Source organism: Pipra filicauda, unplaced genomic scaffold, assembly GCF_003945595.2.
Source record: "Pipra filicauda isolate LSUMZ 115617 unplaced genomic scaffold, ASM394559v2 scaffold67_size6003252_pilon, whole genome shotgun sequence".
Lineage (NCBI taxonomy): Eukaryota > Metazoa > Chordata > Aves > Passeriformes > Pipridae > Pipra > Pipra filicauda.
In genome coordinates, this window is record NW_024104842.1 from 5583909 (window position 1) to 5606013 (window position 22105).

Below are 22105 nucleotides of genomic sequence, written 5' to 3' on the forward strand. Positions count from 1 at the left end.
GTAGTCAATGGCAGGTCACAACATCAGTACTGATTTCTCCTAATATGCTACTAATATCCACAAACTTGATAGAAAAACTGAATGATAGTACATTCCTAGAGTTGTTGTGTGAATTTTGGCTTTAGATATATATATTTAGATATATAGACAACTTGTCTAGTTCTATATGCCAAACACTGGAAAAGCATAATTTCTATTCAGGCTGTATGATGATACATACAACCTGTTTTATCTGTTTTATGACGAGGAAAAGGTAAGTACTTTTATAAGCAGTTTTTATCAGCAAAATACATTCAAATTGCAATTTATATTAAATGCAAACTGCAAAGTTTTTGGAGACTGAACTAATCAAGTGTTTTTAATTACCCTGACTTCTTCCTAGAAGGGTATGAAAATAATTTCAGCTAAATTTACTTATATGTAGTCAATTTTAGAGGTACAATCTCTTGAAATAATGAGCTCTACATGTGCATAATTTATGAATTGTATTTTTTGTTTAAGAAATTTTATCATTAAAAGACAAAAGGAGTGAAAGCATTTAACTGTATTTCAGTAATAAGTAAAGCAGAGCTCCTGTCAAATGATGGTGTCACATTCTGGGAGGAATAAAAAGGAAGTGTCAGACAAGGTAAAATCAAGTAGATTGCTTGCTGTGTGGTGATTCTGCTGTGTGGAGAGAAAGGAACGGTATTGTCTCATGGAAAAGACAGTTTACATATTTCATTCTCCTTCAAGCTCTCTGTGAAAATCATCTACCATTATGATTGCAGGGTGATACATAACATGCTGTTGCCAAGAAAGGTTAATTGCAAACTTATTTTAGCAGATGCAGAGAAAAAAGAAAGCACACAACAAAAGGCAAAAGGAAAGTGTTGGTGGTCTATATCGTCCCTCTTAGGGCAATACAGTTTTGTTTCCTTCTGAGACTGTGTATTTTTGGCTAAAGTAACTTCAGTTAGAACAAAAAACTGTCCTTGGAAAATTTCTTTTCAACATTAGTAACTTTAAAAATAAAAAGTTTTTTCTTTGATGTTTGGGGGCTTTTTTTCCCCCAGTTCTTCTGAAGACACTTGGAGCCAATACCCACACTCTCACTAAAGACAGTAACAACATTTGCCAGGGTGACTCCATCCTGTGTACTAGATAAAATATTAGGGTTTATGTATGCAGGAGACTTAATTGCATGATGAATGATTTTGTTTCAGGACCATTCTGATCAAAACTTCATCTGTCTGGGGCTCTGACACACGCATAAAAGACTAGCTTTCTACTACCTATCACACTGAAGTCTCTCAACCCAGGATGAGATGAATGTCAGAACCAGCATTAGGAAGGACTGGAAAAATATAGCAAAGGGGAAGTCTATGATGGCCTGCAGATAGATCATATTTGCTGTATATATCTCACAAATTATTCTTAGTGTAGGTTGTCTTGCAATAGACATTTTTTGAGTAAATATTTGTCCTTTTTTCCTTCATACAGAGGTGCAGAGAGTAGACAAGAATACTCAAAGCATTGCAATAGCAACTATTCAATAAGAACCTGTGAATCCAAGGCATTAAGCACTAGAAAACAGTCAAAGTCAAAAAGGGTAGTAGCCATGTTACATCATTCCATACAAAATCTGTTTCTTGAGTCTACCTCTTGTTTTATTTTAGAAGAAGACTCTTTTATTTTTGCTTTTAGAGGAAAGAACTGTCTTTACTTTTATTTCTATAGAGAAAAGTGGTCAGCTGGCTTTTACAATATGTTATCTTATCTACATAAAATGAGGAACTGTGGTTTTTACAAGTCTAAAACTTATAAGCACTGCTGAGGTTTAGAATAGCATCTAGAAGTAAATACTCTGTTTAATACAATTTTCAAGCTCATTTTGAACTTGAATGTTTAGTAGAGTAGAGGAACTGAGCTGCTTAATAAAGGGATTTCCAGAAGACAGACAAATGGGAGGAGCTATTGTATTAAGAGGTCTAAATCTAAGATAGCCATTTAGTTTGAGCATATCCTAGCCACTGAAGTAGTCTCAGTCTCCCTTTCTCCTTTCCTGCTGTCTCTCGGTACCTAATTTCATGTTAAATCTGTGTCTCTAACTGTTTATCAAGGGGGAAAATGAAGTGTTATAGGAAAGGACAATCTTCACAGTCCAATTGCTCCAGGACTCTCTTAGGAAATCTTCATAGCTAGCAATATTTTGGCTGCTAGGCTGGCTATTTTTTGGCCATCTGTCACTGTTAAAAGTAGAATTGTATAGTCTAAACCCATATTAACAGATGTGTTGGAATCAGAATATGATATATCTGCTTCCAAGATCCAAGGCACATACTCTGCAGCACTCCATGAAGATTTATTCAGATATGCTTAACTTAGTTCAATTTTTAGGTTTTGAATCATCTCTGTTCAGCCAGTATAAGATTCTAATTTTAAGTAAATAGATTCATGTAATTTCATCAAGCTATATAGTCTTTAAGCCATAGTCCTCTCTAAATCCATAAAATATTTCACAGTATATCAGTTAGCATTATCAATAACTTGTAAGGAGGGTCAGACTACCATTTACTAGTATCTAAAGCAGTATCAAGAACCTTCAGCAGATATCTCTCTATTCTGCATGAATTACCAGTTGAATGCATGCTTAGTTCTTTTCTTGTTTGTTTATATTTATTCACTTTGTATTTTACTACGTTATTTATTTTAATTTCATAGTTATTTAATAAATAGTATTAGTCCTTTATTAATTATTTTTGAGGTACACTATTTCCTTGACTCAGTTTTCTAAAGTGATTCTCCCTTATGAAAACTTTCTATGTAGCTTCCAAAACAGCTACTCAGCCTTCCTGGGAATTGTGAACATGATTATGACATTGTAGGGCTACAGTAAGAAAAGTTTTCCCCAAAAGGCATCCTAAGGGCTACTGAAAAAGAACAAAGAATTTTTAAGCCCTTCCAACTATTTTCTTTGGAACAGTTTGAGACAGGTGAAACTGCAAAGGAGGACTCTTTAGGGCCTGAATTTACTACTTCTGCTTGATTTCTCTCTCACATCCCACACTACTGAAATCACACACTACCTTTTAATCACACGAGCATACTGCTGCCTGCATAGCCCATTGTTTAAACACCACCTGCCACAGTCAATGCCAATGTGCAATGTAAAGATGTGCTAAAGTAGAAAATTTCTCTTCTTAGGTTACTCACAGTTGGCCACAGCAGCAACAACTGAAAAAACAGTATGTGATGTAGGCACTAACTGAGTGGAAAAAAAATCATATAAACTGACTGCAGTATATATTTTTCCACTACCTATTAGTTTCAGCATGGACATTGCAGGGGAATCATGCCACCCCAGCAGCTCTAACATTGTTGTTACCAAAGAATATGGGTAAGAGAGAAAAATGCACCATCACATACATATACACCACTACATTCACTTCACATGCATACATACAACATTCGTTAAGCCAGCACTTTTGGTGCCTTTAGCACACTTAAATCCCTGGTTAGGCTAGACTCACAAACACAAAGAATGTTACCTTGTTTCAGGAAAGAATGCTTATCCTTTAGGAAGCCCTCAATAGCTTTTCTTTCTTTTGCATGGCAAAAATCTGTCCATTTTATGGATTGTGAGCACATTTAGATTTTGCTCTAATTTGAAACTACCATCAGGTCATAATTTGTTGCTCAGCCTCAGCAAACCCACAATACCAGAAAGTATCCTATCCTTCTCCTAGGCAGTCTCTGTGACACCTACAGTGCATATCAAAATGAACTAGATCTTATCTTTTATGTACTGCAAATTAATTGCTAGAGCAATGCTCTTAGATACTTGTCTCCTTTGCCGGCGGAGATGACTTCATGGGTATGTCTGTTCTGATCAAGCAACCAGTCAAATAGATTAAACCTCAGCTAAGCTGGCTTTGAATTTTAAATGGAATACAGGAAGAGAAAAGAGGTCCACAGCTGGATGCTGGCTTTAGTTGGGAAACAACAGCTCAGCCTCTGCTGCCTGCCTCCTATCTGAAGCTCACATAGTTAGAGCAAGAGTTTTCTTTTTCCACCCTGCTTCATTAGCTAAGTTTATGCAGGTGGTTCTGATGTCAGTCAGGAAGGGAAAAAACTATCACCTCTTCCACACTTAGACCAGCAACTGCCGCAACTGCAGTGCTGAGGCTGACTTCCAACTGCTGCCTTTCTCTAATATTCAGTAGTTGAGTAACAGAGAAAAGCATCTAACCTGGGTAGCCACCAGTCTCCCTGGGGAGTTGCCATATATTAATTGTTCAGTGCTGTAATGGAACAAAGGAACACAGTGGTCTTGACTAGGAAGCACTGATATATGTACCTGGTATGTCCATAAACTCAGTGGGTCTAAGACAAAGGCAGGACTCTTGTCACACATGGTGTGGAGTTAATTTTCCACTTTGACACTCCCTTCACTTTCTTTTTTCCTTTTTTTTTCTTTTTGTTTGTTTTTGGTGCTGTAGATTTTGAAGGGTTTTTTACCTTGGCCAATGATGTTTCCAAAAATACAAAACCAAGCAAAAAATTGTTGACACATCATTCAGTCCTAGTTCTGGCCACTTCATAATCCCCACTTTTTCCTCCATGGTTACAATATATTCCATTTGCACTTCTTTCATTTAGAATATCTTTCATTTTGTTAGGATCCTGTTGTACCCAGCTATTCCTCTCTTTCTCCTTAGTTCAGATATACCTGTCAAATTTTCAACCACATAAAATAATCCATACTGGAGCTACTATATTATTTACTGGTCCCTGTTTAGGACCATGGAATTTTTGTGCTGCGTGGTCTGTAATAATTCAAGTCCACTGCAGTACTCAGGGAAGAGTCTCAGATCTCTTATCCCACATTTATCTGGACAAAAAAACCCATACAAGTAATAGCAAATGTTTATTGACACTCCATGTATGCATACACATATATTACGCACTCTGATGCCCCTTAGTTTTTTTTCCTAATTTGTTTTGAAAGGAGAATATAGGACCCTGTAAGAAGAAAATGTTGCATGCTGAATGATTCTTGCTGATGTGATGTCAAATAAAATGACTTTGCAAGAGGCCTAGATTTGGTTGATGCATTTTGCTACTCCTTACCACCATGATTTACTGTGGTGTATGAGGAAACTGTTGCTGTCCAAAGCTGCTGAATTAGCAGAATGAATGTCACAAAAAAAGAAAACTTCAGGGTAAGAACCAGTTTGAAGTAAGAATATGATTTCAACAAAGGCCAGCCTGTGCAGAACTTCTAGTTACATGGGGTGTATTGACCAGCTAAGAGAAAGAATATATTGTTTAGGTATGCTTTTGAAGACCTTGGAAGAGAAACGTAGGGGGAAATCCTGGCCTTTTCTGCAGTAAACACCAAACTTCCCGTTCACTTTGTTAAACCAAGATTTCGTCTCGTGATTGAAGCAGAAATCAGTCTCAAAGCTGGGGCAGCAGATGGTTGAGCCAGGATTTGGGACACAGATTTCAGGAGTGTAGACAGGATTCAGAAAATGCTGGTAATTAGGAATGGAACTAATAATTGAGCTTGCAGATATAAAACTCCTGAGATACAGAATGTAATTTTAAAATTGAACATCATAAAAACGTCTTTTTAAATTTTTTTTAGTGCCTCAGCAGAATAAAAATGTCATAAAATTACCTTGATTATGTCATCATAGAGAGAACTAATGGCCTCTTAAGAGAATTGTTATGAAAATAATCAAGTTCAGAAAGTATTTACAATCACTTAATATGTCTTGAATAAAAATATTTCAGTTTGACTTTATCTGAAGCTCATTTCTGTATACCTAATACTATTACCACAGCATAATACACAATATATTAGTATAGGATAAGCTCATAAATAAGTCCATTACAAATATAATTTTAATATGATAAATATCAAATAACTATTAATGAGAAACAATTTGGTATAAAATGTCATTTTGCAAATAAAAATTGATTGGTAAAATAGCTATCAAAAACTACTGGAAAACATAACCAAAAAACTTCATACCACTTAATAAATAAATAACTGTAGAGCTTTCCATGTTAAACTTAGAATTCCTTCAAAATAAGGAAGAAAACTGACTTATGTATATTTCTTACTCTACGAAATGGTTTAATGTATACACCACTTACAGTTAGAGCATTGCCTCAGCACCATTCATATGTGACTAATATGAACATTGAGCAGAATTAGAAAATCTAATGTGACCAGGTCAAGATCTGTGATATAATCTACAGTTTACAGGGTGAAAAAAAAAAAAAAAAGAAAACCAAGCCAAAAACAAACACACAAAAAAAAGCAATCTGGATAATATTAAAAAGTGGGTTTATGGCATTTTTCTGAGCCAGCACTAGTTGGTTTTTTTCTGCTTTGGTTAAATCAGTAAAAGTTCCTTGATGTTCAGTACCTGGGTAAAACTAGGTAATTTAAGTACCTTCCTAAAGTTACCTAATCCTAAGTCTTCAATTTCTGTTTGAATCTTGGTCATTGTACTTATGAGCTGGAAGAGTTTGAATGGGAATAAAGGGAGAGACTTAGCAGACTCTCCTATTGATAACCTAATGCCCATACTGATCTCACTATATCTTTAGCAATTTTTTTAGACTAAAAAAAATAAAATTAAGTTTAAAATTGAATGAAAATATAAGAGAGATGTTATGCAATGGAGGAGTAAGCACTTTCTTTACACACAGATGTGTCTCCAAATCATAAATGGCAAAAAACTGTGATCACCCACAGGAAACTTCTTGTTGTCCTAATGCATTGTGATTCAGTTTTTATATGGAAACAAGTTTCAGAGGTTCTTGAATTGTTAATTTTTCAGGTTTTCTGTCCCTTTTCTTTCCAGTAGATACCCTATTATAATGGAGACCGTGCATATTAAAAAGAGAAATCCAAACATTAATCTTTCATTTGTGAACAAATATATTTGACAGAGCATACATTCTTTTGAGTGTGGACTAGATGTTGACAGTAAAAAACATTCTATTTCTATTGAATGTTTCTTCTTTGTTATAAAAAGGAAAGTTTACATGTATTGAAGTCCGATTTCACCTTGAGAGACAGATGGGTTACTATCTCATCCAGATGTACATACCAAGTCTATTGATTGTGATTCTCTCCTGGGTGTCATTTTGGATCAATATGGATGCAGCTCCAGCCAGAGTGGCTTTAGGCATAACAACTGTGCTGACCATGACAACACAAAGCTCAGGTTCACGAGCTTCTCTTCCAAAGGTAGGCGAAATTTCCTTTGTTTGTACTACATTAGTCATAATGTTATGTGACAAACACTTTCAATCGACCTTATGTGTTTTGATTACTAGCATTCAACCATTTTCTAAAGGAGATAAATAATTTTGAACTATTGGGGGGGGGGGGGGGGGGTTGATTCTCCAGACAAATACATTCTATTTCTCCCATCTCAACTATTTACCCAACCATGTATCTACTAAATTCCATGAACCTTAACAAGAAATGAAAACAATGTTATTCAATACTACATAAATACTGCTTAGTAATTGACTGGCTCATCCTTTTTCACATCCCAGTGTCTGATGACATACTAGTAGTTACAACTGAAATTCTAAAGGCCACAGATCCTAACCTGTTCTCAATTATATTCCTTTCTCAAAAACTGCCAAATTATGAATTAACTCACTACTTACAAACACAGTTACATTAAAATGTAGAAAAATGTGAACCTAAACAGCTCCAAACAATTGTGTAAAAAACATTTACAACACAATGTAAACCGCTTAAAGTTTATTTCTATTATTAATTATTCTATTATTAATTATTCAGTTTTCTGAATTATAATTACTTTGAATATTTTCTGTTTCATTTTAAGGCTTATTCCTTGACCTTCTTCATGTGTCATAGCAATTAATAAAAATAAAATATATACAATAAAAATACACAAAGTCCCATTCTGTGTTAGTTTTACCGTAATATTTTTAGGTTGTCTAATTGCATTTCTTTCTAAGTAAAATCGATAGCCCTAAAACAACTGAGCATGCTCTGTGTCTTAGATATATGGATCTGAATGCATCCAAATGTAGCATCAACAACTCAGAAAAAAAATGTAAGAGATTAACAGAGAGTTATATATGGGTTTTGTCAGATTTTGAGGCCTGAAGCTAGCTATATTTGCTTATATTAAAAAGCTCTTGTAAATCTGCGCACAAAGAGGGAGCAGGCCTTACTTTCTTGGTTCAGATTATGTCCTGCATCTGAGCTTGGCCATATGGGATTGCAATGAGCTCTATTCTGTATCTGATTCTCAGGACTTTCACTGTGTCAAAATTACAGAACTAATTTAAAACTATATATCTGATTTACTATGACTATATTAGCAATGAATGAACACATCAGAGTTCTCCACCTATGTCCTTCTTCTACCTAATTTTATTGCAGGAATTTTCAGTTGCATCCATTTTAATACAGGAATTCCCACTGGTCCTACCATAAGCTATTCTTTGATTCTTTAGTGTCATTCACAGATCTCAGTGAGAGAAACGGAGGAAGAGCATGCGTTTCTTGTGGATTATTTGGTTTGAGATGTTTGTGATGCAGTATACTATAAGGAACTGTTAATGATTTAAACACACTTTGTGAAAGAATAAATTTTAAAAAAATAGCAATTTATAGATTGAATTTTTATTCTTCTTATTATGTAATTTCATGTTAAGTTTTGTTTCATAACAGTAGTGTGGGGGTGTGGAGGTATTAATGCACTTCCTGCTGACATGAAATACTTAATTTCACATCTGTGGCTTTAACGTATTCAGTCTTCTCCTTTCTTATCTCCATAGGTGTCATATGTCAAAGCCATTGACATCTGGATGGCAGTGTGTCTGCTCTTTGTATTTTCTGCACTTTTGGAGTATGCAGCTGTAAACTTTGTGTCAAGGCAGCATAAAGAACTTCTGCGCTTCCGCCGCAAAAGGAAGAAGAGCAAGGTAAAAGTAATGGTATTCACAGCTTTGAAAGAGAACCTGACTGAATTATGCCAGGATATAGGGTTAATTTGGTAAACATGCTACAGTTTAAAGTGGCAATACAAATAAAATGACATCACAGCATAAAATTCACTATAGACAGAGGGTAGCTACAAGGACTGTAAATTGTATAAATCCAACTTGAATTCCTGAAGGAGGGATTAAGAAGGATTTAAATGAGGCATGGAGCATATAGGAGCCATCTGCACAAACATGAATTTCACTCTGTTAGAGGAGTTAGATTATTATTCAGTGAATGAATTTTGCTGGTATTTGCAGCAGTTTGTACTATATTGAGATTCAACAAATAATATTTCCTAATTTAATTCTAGTACTCAATTCAAAGCCTTAACAGCTGTGTTTCATGCAAATATTTTTTAATACAAGAAATACTTTTTCAAATAACATTATTGGTGAAGAATAAACATTTTACTTTAAAAGGCTGATAAATGTGTGTTTTTTTTCTTCTGTCCTGCTAATTTAGTGTAAATTGTTCATACAAATAGTAAAAACTTTAATATAGTAATGGCTATTAATATTTATTTTATAGCTGGAGATATATAGACTACCGCAAAATAACTCACTACCAGTGTGCAAAGTCAAGCAGCTAAGGCTACAAGTTTGAACTCTGAAGCCTGTGGTTAAATCAAGCAATAATCAAAATTTCTTACGGCAGTATATAATTCCTACTTCTGATTTCATGAAGAGTAAATAGTTCTCCAGCCTATCCATTAAATGAGTACCCACCTTTCCACAGGTTTTCAGTTACTATCTAGAATATTACTAGCGAATGGAAGTCTGATCATAGCAACATGATTCAGTTCTGTTGTCTTTCATTCCTGAAGACTTACCTCATGTTAACTGCTTACATGCAAAGAGATGACATTTTATAGGTTGTTTCGCTCTTACTTAAAAGATATTGCAAATCTGCACTGCTGTAAAACCTACCTAAGCAGTCTCTGCTAGTAAGACTGAGTGTTAAGAGGCAGGTAGGACAGTCAAATGAAAATGACATTTTCACACATTTGCCTGCCCTTGTGTGTTGAGTCCCAGATTTCTTAAGCTGCACAGAGAAACTCATCTGCTGTAGCCTAGATGATGAGTCAGACTGCATGTACCTGCTTTCAACATTCATCCCGGTGAAAAATGGGCTTCGTTCTTCTCCCTGACAGTAGCAGAAAAAATAGAAGTTTTGTGACAGAGTATTTGTTTCTGAAATATGGCAGCTCTCTGAAAGCTGCTTAAAGGTTTGGAATGGGAAGAATGGGATGGGGCAGACACAGATTACTGGACAGATGTAGGTGAGCCCCAACAACTGCATGGTGTATCAAATACAAACAGCTGTGGTGAGTGATATGTCACTGTACCTTTAGTCCATTCATCTCTCTTACCATGTTGAGAAAGTTTCTTCTGGATCTCAAGCAAATTCACCACATTTAACTTTAATGACATCTTTCTTAAATACAGGTCAATTACTACGAGCATAGGGTTAGAAACTGGTAGGTGATATCTTCCTTCCTTGGAATCAAACCAAATCTCTTTCCAGCGCTCTCTTAGCAAGATTTCAAACTCACTAAAGACACTTATTCAGCAATCACAGTCAATGACATTTCAGCTTAGAGGTATGTAAGGGAGGACCCACGATATACAAAACAATGCTAAAAGAAGACCTCTTAAAAAAAAAAATATGCACATAAATAACCTCACTGATTTAAGTGTTTTGCTGGATTAGTGCTTGACATCACGGTATTTTTGAATTCAAGCTTAGAAGTCCTTATTCTAATTTTACACTTCATTAGACAGTCTTTAGCTTCAGGTAGGTTGCCTCCTAGGTTGTCATAAAATCACAGGATTAAACCTAGAGACTTCAGGGTATGTAGTAAAGTACTCCCCTTAGATTCTGAAGGATGGAGACATGCACTTCAATGCTTTTCTTCATAACAAACCCAGGTGAGGGTATTAAATATTTTTGAGGGTATATGGCTTTCCCTTCCTCCTGTATCTGTAAGCTTCACCATGAGACAGGCTTCTCAGTATAAATTTTTCAAAAAAATACTTTCTTCCTATGCAAGGTTATGATTTTAGAGAAACAGTAATTTTTCAGAAAATATTAATTTAACTAAATGTTTCCTGACTCACTTCCAACCCATGTAGAGCTAGAGCTCCTGGTCAAAGTTAACCTCTGAGAATACACCTTCTCAAGCTTTAGAGACAGCTCAGCTAACTGATTCTCTCTTTCTCAATGTTTTATTAAACCATTCCTTGCCAACAAGTATACAGGATTGGAAACATTAGAGCATGGAGATTTTATTTCCTCCAAAAAATTTGGATCACATCCTAAACCCTCTGGTATACAAATAATAAATTATGTTTTACAGATTAAAAAATTCAGTAAATAACTAGCCTTCCTTGCCACACATATTATTATTTATTCACCACAATTTCTAACATGAAATGTAGTCCCCAGGATCATAAGTCAAGTAACCTGTTTTTTATTTCTCTTTTGTCTTTTTCAAAGTTGGCTGCTACAGCTCATGATTATAAAGTTTTGTATGTTTGTTATCCTATTGGACTAGGTCAAACAGACACTAGCTGTCAAGAATTAGATTGCATTAACTTTTAAAACTGTATAAAGAAATGTTTATTTGGCCACAAAGTCAAAAAAAGTGAAAAGAAGTTATTTTAAAAGGCTGCATTTAAAATAAACTTCAGAGGCTCCCTTGAACATTAAATCCTCTTCCTTTGCAAAGTGAAAAACACTATTCTATTCAGTATTTGTGTCCAAAACTATTAGAGAAATTTATCCATTAGGATAAATTATTAGACTTTTACATTCTGCATACTTCCATTCTTGGGACACTTTACTAATGTCAGGTTTTTCTACCAGGTGAATTCTAACTGTTAAGTACAGATTTTTTTTTTTTTTGCATTGGCATTTTATCTGCAACAACACAGCAAAACTTATAGCAATTCGACTGTGTTGCAAAAGTAAAAAAATAGATGAGTTTGGAAATATTTTGTTCTAGATATGTGTTGACAGAAGAGAATATTTATGAATAATATCTAATTGCAGTAAGGCAGCTGAAGAATTTTCAAAGTCTATTTTCTTTGTAATTAGAAAAATATGTTTGTTGCAAGAAATATTTACTTTAACCAAGTAACCGAAACAATAGTGCAATGATTGAATTTCAGTGCCTTTGGGAGCTCAATGGATCCATTTTCCTGACTTAAGTCAAGATCATTTATACCTAATTCACCTCAGTCATAAAAATTCCACAAGCTCCCCTGAAATCTATTCCAATTGTTTAAAAAGTTTTTTACTACTGCTTTTTTTGGCCTCTCATGGCTTGTCTAGCAGCGGTACAGAAAACAGATTACTTCTTTCCTTTATGTCACCATTTGCACATTTCCATTCAGTCTTTTCTTTAAGTATTCCCAGTTGGTACAGTTTTGGGGTCTGGTTTGGGGTTTTGGTTTGTTTTGGTTTTTTTAAGTTTGTTTTTTCTTATTTGTCTTCCCTGGAAATTCTCCTAATAAGTCCATATACTTCCTCAAAACTGTGTTTGCAACATGAACAACATGAAATCTACCCAGTAACAGTTAAAAACAGCCAAAGGACCAAATGATTCAAATTATACACTTGTTTATCCAAATCATTTTATCATTTGCCTTCTAAACAACATCGTGTTATTGACCCATATCAGAACTGTGACCTTCCATATCTTCTGGGTCTTTTTCCAGAACTACTGCAGAGCCATTGGGTTTCCATCTTATGCTTGCAAAGTTGATCATTTCTGGCTAAATGTATTTGCATCTACTGACTCTCCTTCTCTATTTTTCAGATGCTTTGTTCAAATCATTGAATTCAATTCTAACTCTAAACATATCCTCAAACAAATTTGAAGGTTTTCATAGGATGAAATATTTCGTAAATTTAATTAAAAGTATGGGTTATTCCTTCTCATTGCTGGTTGAAAACACAAAGGAACTGGAATCTCTCTCTTAAAAAGCATATGATGGAACTTGGATAAGACCCTTGCAGTGAATTATACGGTTATACAAATTGCAATTGTGTACAGAGCTGTAATAAGATATTTTGGGATACAAAGCTCATCTATCCTTGCCATTTTTCTAATGTTTTTTCCAACTATAGTCACTTCCTCTTTTTTACACCATCTAGTTCATTTGCAGTCTCCCTTCCCAGACAACAGTTACAGCAACATCAAAGGCAGTTCTTAGGTATAACAGCACCCTCTGGCCACCCTTTTTATGATTGTAAGTATGGACCTCATTCAATGATTCCAGATAACTAAATGGCAAATTTCTTTCCAGAGGCCCAATCCAATTTGCACAGAATTAACAAAAATTTTGAAGTGTCTGGGATTGTGTTATAAATACATTTATAGATAGAAACTATTATTGCAACATAATATACAACCTACTCATTGCATTTGCCAATGAGCATCACAATAGGCATAGGAGATTTTTTTAAAGGGTCTAATACCTTTATGATTACAAAAATGGCATAATGAATCCTGAGAACAGGGGAATTTTGGTTCTCAATTTGAGACCTCATTTGTTATTCAGTATATGAGCCATAGTGCTTTGTCTCTGACAGAGAAAAAACCTGTCTAGCGAACAGAACTATTTCAGAAACATTATATTACCATTCCTTCAGAATGAATGAATATTAATTATTCATTTACAGTTACACTCCTTTCCGTCTTGAAAGACAAAAGGAAAAAAATGGCAGAATTAGAAGTCATACAGGGATACTGAAACACACCTATGATCAGTGCTTTTTCTTAGTTGCATTTACATTCTATGGGGAAAAATATTAACTCTGTATATATACTGAATAATAACACTTTCATTTTAGATCAGCTGTTAATATGTATTTAGTTTTCAGGACTATTCAATCTTTTAATCCTATTTTCAAAAATCTAAAGATCACCATATCTTTAGAGAGGAAAATAGACATGCAAACTAGATTGTCTGTAATGGTAATCACACCTCTTTTCTTTTGTTTTCTTTTTGGTCAACCCATCCGTTTTGATGAAAGTATTTTGAGGGAATTCTTGATGGAAATGAAATCAGTGAATCATTACAGCATAGCAATGGCTTGAGATGTACAGGACCTATAGACGGGACTTTGCCTCAAATCTACAGTACAAATTTAAGGGTAAACTATGAAGAAGATTTCCCATTTGTCATAATGTGATATCCAATCATTAATAGAGGCCCTGTCCTTTTGTCTGAAATAATGTCTTCCCATGTGAACTTCATATACCTTCATTGCTACCTGTATGTGATGACGTGAAATGTTGATAAAGGTACTGTCTTGGTAATTTCATAATCAATTTTGATCTGTTTAAATCTGGATTAAAACATAGTATTAAAATTTTGCACTATTTGTAGTGCAAGACAATTCATTAACACTTTCCTTCTCAAAACTGAACAGTAAAAAATGTAGTGTTCAAATTACCAGAGTCAAGGCTTCAAATAAGCTTTCAAGTTGCTACCACAACCTATAATCAATAGGCTGTGGAGTTATTTTCAGCCCTTATATATATTATTTCTCAAGATAAATGTATTATTAAATATATGGATGGAAAACAGCGTGGTCACAAGACCACAGACAGTGACAGCTTTCTCTTAATTTATACTTAAGTATTTTGTAGAACAGCACTGATACAGAAGTAACCTAATTGAAATTACTTCCTTCAGATCTTCAAAGAATTCTAACTTTCTAAATGAAAATTGTTATCTAAATTTACTTGCACTCTTAAATTACAGTAATTTTAATAGAGATGATAAAATATTTATATCTAGCTGTATGCGGAATAACTTTCCAGCTGTGAATTTTAGAGCTGAACGTGTGACAAGTGCATTCAAATCAAACTCTTACTAAAATTCATTCATGATAGGATTTTTTAAGTTTTATCAAAAATCTATGAGAAATCACTTTCTTTGGTGATGATCCACTAAAATACACAAAGGGAAATAAAAGCTTCCTTATTATTTATAAAATTCAAATAATCTAACCAATATGGAGGACTTTTTCAGGAGAATTCACTGTCCAGATTATCAACTGGAGTATACAGGGTATGTCTTTTAGATGATTTCTACAGTGGCAGACTCAGAGGCATGCATTCTGAGAAATATTTCTAGTCAAAAAGACAGACTTTAGCCAAGCCAATCAACAATAAAAAAGGCATGTCACTGACATTTTATATAAATGCCTTTGAAAAAGTATTTAAAAGTTAACATCAATAATAACAGTAAATGCATCTTTCCTGCTGTGCACAAGCACCCTCATATGAATCTGAGGCCAAGTTAGTGATTTTGCTGCATTACGAACCTGCTGGAAAACTTGCAGAACCACATTTTGAATAATCCAGTTGCTACCCTAGAAAAGAACTATGGTGGCAATTCCTGCCTATCCATTAGCCCTAGCACTTTGATCTGACTTGGCAGGCTCCAAACATCCTACCTGACCTCATGGAGACACCATCCAACAGACACTGGGCAAAAATGCTGGACTCCTAGAAGGACCTTCACATCACTTCCTCAACAGAGGGCATTTCCAAGCAGCCTGCTGGCAGACTGAATACAGGATGTCTGCAAGCATAAAAAAAAAAAAAAAAAAAAAAAAGGAGAGATCTGTCCTTGAAAACATTCTAGGGGATCATTCCATTCAGGTAAGCCTAAAACAGAGACAGTAAAGTCTTAGTATATAGTGCCTCATCCTGAAAACCTGTATAACTGAAAGCTGCTACTCAGGAATTATTTTACTGTCTTTCTCAGCCTGTGCAATTATAAACATTATTTTCTGGAGAAGCATGAAAAGACAAAACTCTGAAACGCACATATGATAGTGTTTAAATGGCAAGTTTATGGTAAATTCTCAAAGTCCATGCATTTGTAACTTAATACTTCTGTTAGCTGAAATACAACACTACAACTCCGCTGGAATACAACTGCTTTAAAGATGTTATTTCCCATTCTTTTCTGACAGGAGAGGAACACTATTGTAGTAATTAAATCTCTGTTTTATCACGTCATCAAATAATGATCCTATCATTTTGTATTTCTGTTATTCATTTCCATAGTAAAATAAGTCAGTGATTTTTCCTCCTCCTTTTCTTTCATGTTAATTTTTCTTTATTTTTGTATTTTTAAAGGCAAAATCTAATACAAATTTGAAGTACGGTAGTTTCAGTGAACTATATTACTCTCTTCATTTATTTAGTTTACATATATGAAAAAGTATTGCAGTTGGGGGATAACTACATCTGCTGGATGGTCATGCTGACGATCAAATAATTCACTTCAAACTTAGTGATTTATCTGCATTCTTTTGTAGCTAACTTATTCAACTATTAAGAATCCTCACTGGATTTTTTTTAAAAATAGTAATTAAAAATGGTTCTTCAAGTAAGTATTATTGATGGAAGTTTTAAATATTTTTAGAATTAATTCTCCATTGAAAAATATTTTCAGATTTACCAAATGTCACAGGCAGTTTCAGAATGAAAAGTTTGGAAGCTTGGATTTTAGCTGAGCTCTTTGAGAAATTCTATTTGTATAAACTAAGAGGTTAAAGTAAAAAAAAATTGCTTCAGAACTATTGAATTAAAACTCTAATTATTTGACTTTGGTACATAAATAAATAAATACTTTTTTAGCTAGGAAGTGCTTTAAAATATCAAAAATTTGCTTACAAAAGGAAAATTGCTGCTCACCTCCTTTTATAATAGTTATGTGAATTATTTTTCAAAATAATTATGTAAGAACTAACATATACATAATAATTTATATACTTCACAAAAGTCTAAAATCCTACAGCAACTAGGATAAATTAGGCATGAAAAATAGACATTCTTTAATTTAAAATTATTGAAAAAATGGTGAATGCCATCAAAATCATGTGACTATCCTTGAGGCACCTACATAGTGAAGGAGTATACTGGAATATATTTCAGAACCAAATTTGGCTCTGACTTCACAGACTATATATCATTTAATTGCCTGCATCTGTGCCTCTTTTACTGCTTGAGGATACCTATAACTAGGTAAAGAGAAGTAAAAAATATGTCTCCAGACACAAGCTACATTTTTTAATGTATGAATATTGTAAATGTAAATTAATATTGTAGAAATGAATAATGTAAATATGAAATATGAAAATATGTCTATCTTCAGACCATGCACTTTTGTTTCTGTGCCATGTAATTAAAAATCACTTTCTCTTAAAGTTCCCTGAATTCTGGATATCTTTGCCAATTTTCCCCTGAATTGACAGAAGAATGAGTTGGAAGAAAAATCTGGCCTTTAGTTTTCATTCATTTGTATTTTAAACTAAGACACTTTACATACTATTCTCTTTATCTGATGCATTCACATAGATCAGCAGAAATAAGGCATACAGATACAATATACAGTGGCCAAATATGCAGAATTCTCACTAATGTAATTAATGTGCAAAATATTAGTGATTTTATGATAAGTATCTCTAGATATCTAGAGGCCAGGATCCTGGTTTGTTAAGCAGTGTACAGGTTTAATGGGTGTTGTCTAAAAGACCATTGTAAAGTTTTTCCATTTGAAGACTGTGGATATTTACTGTAAATGGGGAAACTTAAACCAAATCAGAAATTGTGTGCTAAATTACTGTTAGTTTACTAAGCTTTCTCATTTCTCTGAGTAGATTACAGAATCTATAAACAAATAGAAAAATTCTGTGCTTGTTAAAACTCCTACAATATTTTTGACAGACACTGATAGGGATGAAATTTCAACCCGTTAAAATAAACTGTGGATTCAAGAAGTCATTGAGGTAATGGTGCAACTGTTGTTTAGCAGCAGGTAAGATTTGTGTAAATAATAGTAATTAAAAAAAACCTTCTTGCTCGTTTTCTTTATATTCTTTTTTTTTTCTTTTTTTTGTCCAACAGGATGATGATGCACGTGAAAGTCAGTTTAGCTTTACAGCATACGGAGTGGGCCCATGCGTGCAAGCAAAAGATGGAATGACACAAAAGGGGCCAAATAATCCTGTTCAAGCTGTACCAAAAAGCCCTGATGAGATGAGAAAGGTATTCATTGACCGGGCCAAGAAAATAGACACAATATCCAGAGCTTGTTTCCCGTTAGCCTTTCTGATTTTCAACATTTTTTATTGGGTAATTTACAAAATCATCAGGCATGAGGACATTCACCAATAACAAGACTAAGGCTTGCAGTACATAAAGATCTGGCTGTCACACTCGACCAGAAGCTTTTTTTTAGAAATGCACATCAGAGGAGTGACTGGAAGAGTTAAAAACACTGAGGTGGTGAAAAAAGATCCTACGTGGACTGCAATGACCAGGATGGAAGAATGACACCCAGAAAAGATACACCTGCTATTGTAAACTTTCCTTGTAAAGCTAAATATTAACAAATTTTTCATTGTAAATCACTCTCTACTGAACCTTTACTGCCAAGTATTGATACATACTGTTACACAGTGGTATAACTATACAGTACTCTCTGATGGTCCTTAATTTTTTTTTTTAATTCTGATGTATTTTTAATTTTAAAAATGGTTCCTGAGTACCCTAGATAAATCTCACAGTATTACAGAATAGATTAGTGTTTGTAACATTGATTTCAATTTTACAATATAATTACAAATTACTGATTGGAGAAAACAATTTAAAGGACTTGATCTAGTCTTAAGAACAGTACTGGTGGTTTTGCAATGAATATATTTGACATATTTAAGTCATATAATTTACTAAATGTATTTATATTACTGTTCCCCTGTTTGTTGAAATAGTCTCTGACAGCACAAAGTATACAGCCTAGTAGTCTGCCTATCACATGAGAAATATATTAAAATTTGTAAGGTATTGACTCCTGTAAAGGATTTTTTTTCCTTTTAATTACTTACACTTTGATAATTGAAACATATTTTTAAATATTTTTTATATTTTAAGGGTTTTTTTCTTCAATTCATGAAACTCATACAGCTAGTGAAATAGACAAACTACATCAAAATTTTGCAATACTTCACTTTGATTCAATGCAAAGAGATCTTGGACCAAAACTGAAAGCAAATAGTGAACTCCACTGAAGCCTTTGGAGGATGAACACAGTTATGTTTATGCACATTCATCTCCTACATGTTACATAAATATAGGAAGCTTAATTTATGAATATATCAAGTTTTCTGACTCATGCTTTGAAGTTTATTGATATAACTTAGATATTGCTTAAGAAGCACTTCACAACTTTGGAGAAACATGAAGCTCATCTAAAACATAAAAAAGGATCTGGATGGTCTTTTACATTTACTGTATTTCACATTAATAAATAGGAGACCAACCATTAAAACTCTTAGAAAAATCTTCCCTGTTTAGGTTTAAATAAGTCATTTTAGTTGCTTCTTTGAATTGTAACACCATAGATCAATCTTGTCTATTGGAAAACAAAACTATGCTAAGATATGAAAATGCATCATTTAGAATTATTAGATACTCTAAGTCCAGTAGCTGAGGCTGATTCTCATTGCAAAATATTTTTATTTTGAACAGGTTTAAAATTTTTGGTTTGTTGTTGATCAGAATGTGTATACAAAAGCAAAATCAGCTGGAAACAAACATCTGGTGCACTGCCAAAGGCATGGTGCATAGGAAGAAGCAGTAGCAATGTAACTCTGCACCGAGTAATATAGTAACCTTGGCTTTGGTTTGTTATTGTTTTCCTCCAAGGATTACTTAGAGAGATTCTAAAATAGTAGCTCTCAGATTTTGTTAAACTGTGTCAGAAAGAAGGTGTATAATCCGCCTTTATTTTAAAACTATTATTCTTTTATAGTTTTACTTCATTTATGATCTAAAATTAATTCAATTTACTTAAAATATTTTTTTTTTCTTGCTGAGATGGTGTCTGCTTTTTGTTGATCTATTTATGTGCATGTTCCAAAATATGATGTTCACTTATGAAGGTGCTCCTCTGTGTGAGGAAGTATCATGAACTAATGGTTGATATTTCAGTTGAGTTATATTCACCTCTCTCAAAGATGTCATTAACTGTATTGTATGAAAAGGGATGTTAATTTGCTTCTGTTAGTAGCAAAGTCAACAGTATTTTGTTTAAGGGCTGTTTTCAAATGCACATAACTTTTGGCATATCATTCTGCTGCCCTCAGGTGAGTAAAGATGTTCTATTTTGATATAATGGAACCAAGATCTCTCCTGAACTGGTTTTATGGGTTGGTTTTTTTCTGTTACTTTTGCCAAGGTAACAGAGGCCTCTGCAGTCCACTAATAATGTGTTTTTAAAAAGAAATAATAACTTAAAATTCAATTTTCACTTAGATTATTCCTAAATGACTTAGTGTACAGGCACCTGGTAAAGAAAGAGAGAAATGTCATTTGAGATGATAAGAAACTTCAAGGCACAAATGCCTGCTGTTCACCACTGACTAGGGGAAAAGTCCAAAACTGCCAGCTGGCATGCCAGCCCTCTTTACAAAGCTAGAATCAATAGATACAGACATCAGCTAAGATTAGTGTGGGAGTTGATTCTTTTGTAACTTTATAGTGAAGCAGCAGAGAATACTATTAAGAAGATGGAAGAATTGAAAGGTACTCTGCAGTGTTTGTCAGGCTGCAGTATTTGTGCTACAGTCCCATGAAAGAGACAGTGGAGAAGCAGAAAAATAATTATCAAGGAAATAATGCTTGAGGCAGATGGTATCTAGCAGGGGGCCATCCACATATAAATAAGAATCCATTAATTAGGCTGAAGTAGATAGCCACCTCATTTCACTATTACTGGACCAGGCCTGAGTACAAGTCCTTAGCAAACAACAAGGCTTCTTTTAAGCACAACCCCCGTATGACAGGCTAATGCAGCTTTGTCCAAAGTCATTATTCACCATAGGTGCAGACCCTGTAGTTCTCAGGTCATGTTTTTGTGGTCTCTGTAGGTCAGCCCTGTACTTTCAAAATAAAATACTGGTACTAGAAGGACATTGGAACACAATGAAAAGAGAGGGGGAACCATAGGATCTGGAGGAATACCCCAATAACACAGCTACTAAAGAGCTGGCACAGTCACTACAAAGGGAAAAAAAGGAAGGATGAGACACCCTTATTATTTTTCCCAGTCTCACAGTATCCTTGCCATAGGTACAACTGTTCAGGCAGGAGCAGTAGCTGCAGGGAGAAACAGTTTATATCAACTGCTACGAAGTATATATTGTTTTCTGAGAGCAGTTTCTACCTGTGCAGATTGACTTCCTCACCATCCGCTTTCCTAATGTAAAGAGGAGCAAAACAGGAAGGTACAGGATGAAAAGTGTGGGCTGTGCATAGCATAACAGGGACCACAGGAAGAGAGAAGCCCAAAGCAGAGCCTGGAACCTCTCATATGACTGTCTTTTCTTCCTCTACTAAAAAGAGATGAGGCCCATTCCGTGTCACCCCTCATAATGCCAAAAATTCCAGGACTTTGAGAGAGGATAAGAAAGGTCCCTTTGAGGTGCAGTAGAATTACTGAACTACCACAATACCAAACTCCTGCTTAAATTTGAAACAGCAAAAGGTATTTTATTTTTAAAATTATATTCAAATACCAACACAATGCGCTCTCACGGTTAGAGGAATGGTTTTTTCCTCTATAATGCTGACAAAATATAGGAGGCTTGAAGGTGTTTTACTGTTTAGAATTCAGATATTTCTAAAGAATCATTTGTAGTGTGTGAGGGGTGATTCTGTTTGCTTACTAGACAGACATATTTAGGTGATTTAGATGTGCACTTTACATTTAAGGAGTAAGGTATTGCTTCCACTTTTTATATTAATCCCTTACAGAACTGTAGGCTGATAATGTAGATAAAAATAGAATATAATAAACTGTACAAAACCTTATATTTTTAATAGTAGGAAAAAATAGAAAGTCTTCCTTAACCTTAGGGGGGGAAAAAAGTATTATTTGTAGCAATAATTTTATATTAGATGGAAATAAATTTATTTATACCATTTCCAGCCCAAGCTAACGTGGTTGGCTGGAAAAGATGTACTTTTGTGTAACTTCT

General features: G+C 34.3%; 1 protein-coding gene across 3 annotated transcripts in view; it reads left to right on the forward strand.

The window, feature by feature from the left end:
• Positions 1 to 21132, forward strand: part of GLRA3 (glycine receptor alpha 3) — an 87415-nt gene extending 66283 nt beyond the window's left edge. Inside the window, exons 7-10 of one of the 3 annotated variants that reach the window (XM_027741598.2) lie at positions 7170 to 7252; positions 8830 to 8976; positions 14078 to 14197; positions 17973 to 21132. In XM_027741598.2, the coding sequence (XP_027597399.1) occupies positions 7170 to 7252; positions 8830 to 8976; positions 14078 to 14197; positions 17973 to 18242 (620 nt within the window). In that variant the 3' untranslated portion in view covers positions 18243 to 21132. Of the gene's footprint in view, positions 1 to 7037; positions 7253 to 8829; positions 8977 to 14077; positions 14198 to 17972 lie in introns of all 3 variants that reach the window. The other 2 variants (XM_027741596.2, XM_027741597.2) reach the window with 2 other exon arrangements.
• Positions 21133 to 22105: the final 973 nt, after the last annotated feature.